Source organism: Salvia hispanica, unplaced genomic scaffold (assembly GCF_023119035.1).
Source record: "Salvia hispanica cultivar TCC Black 2014 unplaced genomic scaffold, UniMelb_Shisp_WGS_1.0 HiC_scaffold_169, whole genome shotgun sequence".
Lineage (NCBI taxonomy): Eukaryota > Viridiplantae > Streptophyta > Magnoliopsida > Lamiales > Lamiaceae > Salvia > Salvia hispanica.
Window position 1 is genome coordinate 219,464 of NW_025951881.1, and position 9,469 is coordinate 228,932.

The following is a 9,469-nucleotide window of genomic DNA, read 5'->3' on the forward strand; positions in this document are numbered from 1 at the left end:
GTAATCTTATATATAGTACAAATTCAAAACTAATCAACATAGCTTCAACATAGTTTTAATACAATATCAATACAGTGTAAAATTTTAAGATTTTAATGTCAACACAACATCAATCATTAAATACCGTTAAAATTGTGTTGATATTTTTCTGTTGATGTTTTTTTTTATCTGGTGACATTTTTCAATGATCCAGATCATAGTTTTGAGTTTGTACTTAGAGTTTTCATTTGATCACATTACCTAGACCTTATGTATCTTTATTGGCGCATTTTTTTTAAAAAAATGGCACAAGATGCTATTATGGTAAATTTCAAAATTCAATTTTGTGTCATTAACATTTAGGGAGAATTAAATTACAATTAAAATATTACTCTTTAAATAGATTCGGTTGGTATCACATTTGTCCGTTGGCGTCCCTCCATCCAATGTTTCTGAAATTACTCTCTTGTCCTCATCTCAACGGTTTATCCAAATTTATATCTCTATACGTAAAAATTCGAACTTTCAAACTTCCAACCTTTCTCTCTCATCTCTCCTTTTATCGTGTCCCAATAAGAGCTGTCATACACACACACAGGCTAGTGCACAATTGTCTTCATAAATGCCACAGCGGTTTCAAATTTAATGCCGCTTTGCTCTGCAAATACCCATCCAGTTTAACCTCTGCTCTTCAGCTATTCTCAAGGTCTGATTTTCTTATCATATGTGCTTCTTTTATTCGATTTTTGTTTCAATGTTTGTTCCTAGTTTTTGTTAATGGAGGAGTATCTTTTTTATGCGATTTTGTTTTGGTACTTTTTCGCTTCACATTGATTGGCGATATTGAGCTTTTTCCTCTGTGAATGATTGCTCTGCTCTCTCTTTTGCTTTACCCCTCTTTTGGCTGCTTTCATTTTCAATTGATTGTAGATCCACTGCTGAATCCTTTTGATTGTGAAATTTCGTTAGGAGTTACAGAGATTGGGGATTCTGCAATGTGTTAGGTTAGATTTGTGGTTGAATTCTAAAAGAAACCTGCGATTTGGTTGAGACTTGAGATTGTTATCTCCAATTTCTGTGTTTTGCAGTTTGAATTTGAAGGATGTGACTATTGAATTGCTATCTTATTGTTTCATTCGATTAAGCAGATCAAAATTTAGAAGTTCATTTTGCTGTTGAAATCATTGATTTGCCCTGAAAGAAGAGAGAAATGCGACGAACAAGGTATTTTGCAGTCCAATGAGAAGTCTCTCCCTATTTGATTGTGTTTTGTGATTTGGTTTTCATTTTGCTCTTGTGATGATCACAGTAGAGTAACAGAAGTAGCTCAACGGCAATCTCCTCGGGGGCCTCCTAACGTGAGGACGTCCAGCGCTGATTCCGATCCAACACATGTTCGTCCGAGGACGGAGAGGAGCCCAAAAGTAGGCGATGGTCGGATACAGAGAGGCACCCAGTCTAACCCGTCGAATCAGAAGAAACTAGGAACTCGAATTGCGGATTTGGAATCTCAGCTTGGCCTTGCAGAGCAGGAGCTCAAGAGTCTGAAGGGACAGATAGTGTTAACCGGGAGTGCGAAAAAGGTGGGGCAAGATCAACTTGAGAAGAAGCCTAAGAAACCACAGAAGGCTCCTGAGTCATTGGAAATCGTAGAAAAGCACTCGACTCCAGCTGAGGCGCGAAAAGTGAGCGAGAAGGATAGCACAGCAGTGTATGAAGCATCAGACGAAATCCAGGACGAAACTGATGTTTTTGAAGTTCCTAATGAGAAGACAACTGTGGAGGAGCCTAAGGCTGAACCAGAACTGCCAGCTGAAGATGATGAACTCAAACCTAAGACTGTTTCGTTATCAGTTGAAACGCCAGCAACTGCTGAGCCGGAGAATCCGTTGGTTGATGAGTTGGCTTCAAAGAACGAGGAGATAAACTTGCTGAAAGCCCGTTTGGACGAGAAGGAAAAAGAATTGGATGTTTTTCGTCAAGAAAATGAGAGCCTAAAGAGCCAGCTTGATGAGAAGTTGCTGAAGATATCATCGGCTCAATCTGAGGTTGATGGACTGAACCAGAAGTTGAGTGTGGTTAGCGAAGAACTGGAGAAGAGTAAACATGGTGCTTCCCAGATGAAAGAAAAGTTAGAAGCGACGGAAAAGGCCAAAGAGTTGCTAGAAAATGAGATGAAGATGCTTCGTGTACAAACTGAGCAATGGCGAAAAGCAGCCGATGCAGCAGCTTCTGTTCTGGCTGGGGGGATGGAGGTGAACGGGAGGAGGATATCGGAGAGATGTGGATCAATGGATAAAGTCTATGGCAACACGTTCGATCATGTTGGTGGGTATACGGGTTATGCAGGCTCACCTGGACTTATAGACGATGGAGATGATGATTTTGGAAGTGAAAAGAGGAAAGGCATCAGAATGTTTGGAGACCTGTGGAAAAAGAAGAGCCAGAAGTAGATTTCGACAATGCCCTCTTTTATATAAACTGCTTTTTCTTGAGGCTTATGACAATGGTTTCTCACCATTTGTTATTTGTATTGTTGTCTCTGTATCCTGATTTTTCTATCAATCACTGTCGTAGAAGTGTCTTCACCATTAATTATAATAGATATGTACTTAATTATGATTTTCATGGCTGCTCTCGTACGGTAGAACACTAAGCTCGTCATATTTCATCAGATGTTCGTCATTCCATGTTCATCGGTCACCCTCTGTAGCTCCTGCTTTCAATAACTCGAATCTTAAACGCAAATTTGAACTTAGATATACAAAGATCATCACATAAAAACTAGCTAAAAAGGGCATATCGCAATTACCCTGTCTCAATCTTGCACAACCATGTCTTCAATCAGCATCTTCATCTTCATCTTCCTGCTCTTGTTTAGCTTGTGTGCGGTGTCAGGAAGCAGCAGAAACGTGGGTTAATTTGCGTGTGGTCGGCCTAAACAATCCAGGGTTAGGATTAACTGGACCAGTGGCTGTAATTACACTTGACGTTGCAGGAAGCTTATTAGCAGCATAATTTCAGACGATGCAGGGAACGAGAAACTCTTGTCGTTGGCCAAGGATTGCTTGCAAGACAGCTTTAATTCATGCATGCTTTGGGCTCATGTGATACGCATTATGGGATAAGGTATGATATACTGTTTGATTCGGATAAGGGAGTGCAATATAACAACTTATCAATATCATATTTGGTAGAAAATGGAGTACTATTAGATATAAATATTTAAGTATACATGGCATGAATGCTTTAAGCAAAATTGATCTTCATTTGGGTAAATGCTGTGTTTGTTTCTACTGAAATATAAATAGGTCACCAGTATATTGTCTTGTGTAGAATGAATAACAAGATTCTAACATTAAAAAAAATTAAAAAAAGTATTGCTATTCCCAAGGGAAAAAGAAGTTAATAACATTGCTATTGTGATGATAAGACCAAAAGTTTGGAATCCCCTCTGTCAGAACAGTATGTGTGGTTTTGCTTTCATTAGACAATACATCATCTGGTAACCTTGTAACCCTGCAGAGCATGGAGCATATATGCAAAATATTATAAAAAGGCAATAAGGTAATAAACGTAGATAGTAAAATTAACAAGGAAAATAAAGAAGTCATCAGTTCCATGCAGTTCAAAGTAGAGAAAGAAGTCAAAATGTGCATACCTTCACTCTTTTCAGTAGATCCTTAGCCTTCGGATCGTTAATGAAATGATCACGTACCGGCTGCATAGTGTTACAAGGCTAAGTTAATATGCAGGTAACAAAAGAACGGGAACTGAGTTTGAGTCAGGAAATCAATTCTTCATATAGGTTCATAAATTGGATTCTGTGCTTTTCCTATTAGTCAACCAGGCCAACAGGTTCAGATACTCGTAATAACAAGAATCAAGTCGGTAGCTATATGAGATCTGAATCTAAGTAAAAATATTGCTGATAAGCTCACATGGAAAAGAACATGAAACATAGCAAAATATGAGTCGTTTCAAAAACAAACACTTGGGTCGTGCCAAGAGGAATAATTATATATGTAAATCAATACTTAAACAGTCAAAGCTATAACTGATGTAAGGTACAGATAAATATTACCTGCAGTATCCGGTTTAGTGATTTAGCAAGAGCAGGTTTGAGATCTCCAGGATGAAGCTCTCCACTTTCGTAGTCACCAACTAAATCTTCAAAACTCTTGTAAGTCCTGAAGGATGTGAATGTGTAAAGAAAATAGCTATAAAATGTTCCAAATTAATTAATACCAACATATATATTTCTGCAATATGGATTGAAAATAAAAGGTTTAAGCAAGTCACCCAAGACTGGGACTAGATAGGCAAGTGTAAAATAAAATCAGAAGCCAGGACTCACTTATCACCCCCGTTCTCTGGTTTTCGCTCAACTGTGAACTCATTGAACCATGGGATAACAATGTATTTGATGTACTCTAGGCATGGGTTCTTTTCCACCACTTTTGGGGGGCAGAAGGCTTTCTTTATCTTCAAGTTCACCTCAGCCTGTGACATTTGTATTTATCAAGCTAGCAGAGACTCACAAGTAAAAGTGTAAAGCTATAATAAGAAATTGCTGATCATGGTCCTTTGTTGGAAACTGGAAATAGATAATACCTCTTCATCCTCCATGAAGATAGAAGAAGATGGATCACTCTTTGACATCTTCTCCTGTCCTTCCTGCAGACCAGGGAGCATATCTGCGTGTAATTTAAAACAATTAAATTTAACATAATTTTAATAGGACTGTCACGTTTGTGAAAATGGTAATATTATGCTTACGATGAGACAGTATAATAGGCTTGTTTTTTCTTTTGATGTCATCACAATATTCCCTAGCCAACATATTCACTTTGCGCTGGTCCATACCCAATTGGCAGATGTCAGCCTGTTTCAATGCACAAATTCACAAGTCACAATATTGTTATCTGATGTGTCTTGCCTTCAAAGTTCATTGATAATATTTCTGTTTCTCATCACTATAGAAAAGTAATGAATCATAATTAACAAATCAAAGCTAAACAAATATAGTGTGCACTATTAGTTTTACTTTTATATACTCAAACAGTATGTCATTTCCAAATTAATCCAAGCAACAAAAGCATAACTATACACTGTGTTCATAAAAAATCACCTTAAGAAAGAATATATCGGCGCATTGCATGCATGGATAGAATATCTGGGCTGCTGACAATTCATCTTGCTCTGACCGGCCCATAATTTGACAGCACCTAAAAGACAACAAAAGCTAAGATATAACGGTTGTGAATAGACATTCACTTAGCAGAATTAGAAGGATTTCATACCTCAAAATCCTAGGAAGCTTGTTTCTTCTAGCTATGTCCATTACAAGGGGCCAGTACTCGTGAGCCCGGGAGTTGATCTCCTCAGAAGACCATAGAAATTCTACCTGACCTCCTTCGAGGTTCATTCCTACAGCTTTCCAAATCTCAATTAGGTATTGCCCAATCACTTGAATTTTTTTTAAGTCACCACCCATTTTGTTATTCAGCTGTGCGAACCAATCTGCAATCCATATCTTCACACTGCATCCAGCAGAAGTCAGTTTGTTGACATTGATTGCCTTCATAACTCCCTGAACATAGATGTTCGATCGTTCCATCAGACATTATCACACATAAGCATCTACATTATATTGTTTCCAAAATTTACAGGTATATTCATGTTCAAGGATAAGAGTTTATGTTATGACAAGTGAAATCCACCACCAAAAAGTGCTATTGCACAATCACATCCCATCAGAGCAAATCAAAATCATATAACCCTATATCACTATCCTACTATATGAGATCCAAGTCCTCAGAATTTTGGTGCTAAAAATACTCTGCAGCAACAGTTCTATTTAAAAATCAAATTCAAATCAAGCCAGAGGCCACAGATCCACACTCAGATGATGACAAACTAGATTCATTAAAAAGTCTGACAATTTCCAGAAATACCTAATGAAGCATTTTTCCCATCAACTGAAGGAATAAATAAATCTACTAATCATCAAATTCTGCACACGCTTAACAATACCAAATACAAACAAAACAATTAATCAAATATTGAAAACAAAGAGAATATTTCCGCTAGACTATACAAGGAAATGGATTCAATTCAGTAACCTGAGCAATATGCATCCTTCCAGAAGGTTCAAATCCATCATAGCAGACAATCTGAGGCTTCTTCGCCAACAATCTCTCCAATTCATCCTCCTGTATGCACTCCTCACCGATGCTCCTTATTAAATCGAACCTCTCCTTCAAGCTCAGCCTATACAGTTTAATCCAACTACTTAAAATTCTAGATCATGATAAAATCTGCCTATAGGACTAGAGAGGACTTACTGCGGTTGAGGAGAAATGGAAAGAGACTCTAGCGGCTGAGACGGAGGGACTTCACTGCCATTGTTGCTGCTTCCTTCGTTCTCCATTGAAAGTGTAGGGTTTAGTTTGGAGCGACAAAATTCCAAAATGGGATATGTTCATTGACTTTACATATTTAAGATTAAATAGGAATATATAGCTAAGAGCATCTCCAATAGGAATAGATTAGCTATAGGCTAGTCACAAACTCCTTTTGTCACATCATCAACACTAAAATTTCTCCTACTACATCATCAAGACAAACAACTAGACAAACAATAGGGCTAGCTAGCCAAAACAATCAAAATTTAAAAAAACAACTAAATTTACGGAATTAAACGTAAAATACGAAATTAAATGTACGACACATATACGGAAAAATTCATTAATTTCATTTAAATAAAAAAAAGTACATTAATTAAGAAAAAGTACATAATAAAAAAAACGGGCTTTCACACACGAGCCCCCGCCTCACTCTACTCATCGTTGTTGTCATCGCCGCTTCGCGGGACCCCCAAACCTGTCGCATCTGAGCCCCCCACCTCTGCCGCGGCCGCCACCAAATCGACCTGTATACTCTCGGGGAGGTCATGATGAAACCTCTTCTCCACGGGATCAGTTGCCGCTCTCCATTCTCTTATGACTTTATGCATTCTCGCCTGCTGCAATTGACACCCGATGCAGGCGATCTAGGCAGGCCACTGGCCACTGGGCGCCTCCCCTGGCTGCCTGTTGTGCCCTTCTCTGACAAGCCGGAGGCGAGTGTGGCGAGTGAGCCGATGGAGGAGTCGGGAACTTCTGAACATCGTCGGGGAGCTCGTGGGAGCCACGGCCCTTTCTTTGTAGTCACCGGCAAGGTTCGGCCCGGCTACCTTGCCCCAGGCCAGCCGGCCTCGACACCTGTCCAAAACTTCTCGGAATCCATCGGCATCGGATAAACGGTTCCGGTGTACAGTGGCGGATGGGGGGAGGGGAGGCCAGGAGGAGGGAGACCGCCCCTCCCCGTCGACACGCTTCTTTGTTAGGTTTGGTATACTTGAAAAGCATGTTTCGAGCAAGTTTCGCTCGAATAGAATCTTGCTTGTATACGAGAAACTCTCTATAATCCACTTTGAACCCGATTCGGTATTATTCGAGCAGTTTCACACGAATAGAATCATTATATTATTACATTGTGTTTGCTTGTGCATTTATAAGATGTTTTATAAACATTTAAATGTATAAGAAGCAAACAAAGTCTAAGTCTTTTGCTTAGTAGACCTGGCTGTGGGTGACGCTCCACTTTAAGGTAAAATACGGTTCTATGCAATACTTTGCAAAAGAAAAAGAAGAATTCACAACCCACTGAAAGACTAGGTCTTGATAAATAACTATTTCTTAATCTACATACGTTAGCATTGAGCATACGGTATTGATTATGCACTACTTTGACTTATCAAATGGTGCGGGTTTTCGCAACCCAATAAACCTGGTATATTGGGTAGTGGTGATTAATATCTAGTGGTGCTAGGATTGCTATTATGTTGAATCGTGCGCGAGGTGAGTCTCGTTTGATAATGTCCTCAAGAGGAGCTCCAACAAGGTTTTATTATTCGTAAAACTGGCCAGTTGGAGTTTTTCGCTCTGTGAATAATAATTAAGTGTTTCTGCTAAGTTAAGTCCACTTTTGGAATAAATAAGATATTAATTAATTAAATTCATAGCAGTACGTTAATTAATTAATGGACATTTACATCTTAAGAGCTAGTCATACAATAATAAATAAACTGAAACCCGAATTACTCGTAACTTCGGATTTCGACGAGGAGAGTTCAATATTACTACAGAATAGGCTGTTCGTAATATTCCAATATAAGTTTATGTTAAATTGTGAGTTTAATTTAATTAGTAGAAAAGCCCGATTGGATGTTCCCATTATCACGAAACGCTTCAATAGCATCCACTGCACTGGAGTCTAAGTTTAACTTAATATAAATAGGAGAATAAATGTTTGTTATTGCACATTACTATTATTACTCATAATTTTAAGTTCCATGACCTAGAGGAATATCGAATTTCTCTCCCAATTGGAGAAGAGATTTCTCTGCCTTCTTTTATTAGAGTCCTAGTATTTTGATAAGATCAGCCCACCCCGATATCGAGATACGGTTCGGGAACCAGAGTTATAAGATTAGTGGTCTAGTACTGAAGATCATCACGTGGAGAAAGGCGCGAGCAAAACCACTTCGATTTTTTGGAGAATCAAATCGGTAACTCTAAACACGTAGAAATCATGTTTAGGATTTATTTTCTATGAGCATGGATTAATCTGCGTTCTAGCATGCAATTATATGTTTAACATGTGAATTGATTAATCGCATAATCGGTCAAATAGATCCTACGTCTGATTTATTTGTTTTGTACAAGTCTTCCGCTGTGCAAGGGGCACCAAACCCCACCACTTACATGGACCGGAACATAAATTTTCCAACGTCGCCCCCTCTGATAGGCTCCGACGTCACCCCTCCCCTTCCGAATTCCAAATTTCCGTCACAGTGAGGCTGGCCTGAGAAGAAGAGTAATAGTTGTTATTCAAATTCAACTTGGGTCTAACTTCTTGAAGCCCAAGTACTATAAATTTAAAGCCCACATTCAATCACAAATATAACTAAGCACAATAGCAGCAGTCCACACTCCATAGTCCATACGTGATAATTGATATGTCATATAACAATTATAAATTTATAACTAAAAAAATGCATTTAATTAAATATAAAATTTAGAAGCATATATATTTTCCATTAGTTTATCGCTTGATTGAATTGGTATTACTTTTACCCGTAGCAACTGCATCCGTTGAAAGAGTATTTTCTGATATGAAAATTGTCAAGACTGATTGGCGGAACAGGATGGAAGATGAATGGTTGAATGATAGTTTGGTGATATACAGTGAAAGGGCCATCTTCGCCACTGTTTCTAATGAAAGAATCTTGACACGTTTTCAAAATATGGATACCCGTAGAAGCCAGTTGTTGCGATTAGCGGATGCAAGTGCTACTTGAATTGTAATATGTAATTTTTGTTATTATAAAAAAATATATATTGAAGTTAATAATATTTATTATTTTATTTTTTATTTCACTTCG

At 38.2% G+C, this 9,469-nt stretch overlaps 2 protein-coding genes across 3 annotated transcripts; one reads left to right on the forward strand and one right to left on the reverse strand.

Annotated features, from left to right (window-relative positions):
- The first annotated feature begins 536 nt into the window (after nucleotides 1-536).
- LOC125198590 (interactor of constitutive active ROPs 1-like) lies at nucleotides 537-2,607 on the forward strand. Of its 2 annotated transcripts, none has more exons than XM_048096908.1 (3): nucleotides 537-685; nucleotides 1,128-1,203; nucleotides 1,289-2,607. In XM_048096908.1, exons 2-3 carry the CDS (start codon nucleotides 1,190-1,192, stop codon nucleotides 2,430-2,432), a joined length of 1,158 nt encoding a protein of 385 aa, XP_047952865.1. In that variant the 5' UTR covers nucleotides 537-685; nucleotides 1,128-1,189; the 3' UTR covers nucleotides 2,433-2,607. The 2 variants fall into 2 exon arrangements, with proteins under 2 accessions (XP_047952865.1, XP_047952866.1); XM_048096909.1 differs by having other exon boundaries at nucleotides 1,292-2,607.
- A 620-nt stretch (nucleotides 2,608-3,227) lies between these two features.
- On the reverse strand, nucleotides 3,228-6,461 carry LOC125198595 (tyrosine--tRNA ligase 1, cytoplasmic-like). The gene is made up of 10 exons (XM_048096915.1): nucleotides 6,327-6,461; nucleotides 6,105-6,252; nucleotides 5,283-5,572; nucleotides 5,111-5,207; nucleotides 4,759-4,864; nucleotides 4,594-4,676; nucleotides 4,337-4,482; nucleotides 4,064-4,169; nucleotides 3,641-3,700; nucleotides 3,228-3,498 (listed from the first exon to the last, which is right to left on the reverse strand). The coding sequence occupies exons 1-10, from the start codon at nucleotides 6,410-6,412 to the stop codon at nucleotides 3,478-3,480; spliced, it is 1,143 nt and encodes a 380-aa protein (XP_047952872.1). The 5' UTR covers nucleotides 6,413-6,461; the 3' UTR covers nucleotides 3,228-3,477.
- Nucleotides 6,462-9,469: the final 3,008 nt, after the last annotated feature.

Excerpts from the sequence above, each read along its gene's own strand:
- LOC125198595 (XM_048096915.1), bottom strand. The coding sequence starts at position 6,412 with ATGGAGAACGAAGGAAGCAGCAACAATGGCAGTGAAGTCCCTCCGTCT. Across the intron at positions 4,677-4,758 it reads GCCTATTATACTGTCTCATC|ATATGCTCCCTGGTCTGCAG; the intron begins GTAAGCATAATA and ends AATTACACGCAG. Across the intron at positions 3,701-4,063 it reads CACTAAACCGGATACTGCAG|CCGGTACGTGATCATTTCAT; the intron begins GTAATATTTATC and ends AACACTATGCAG.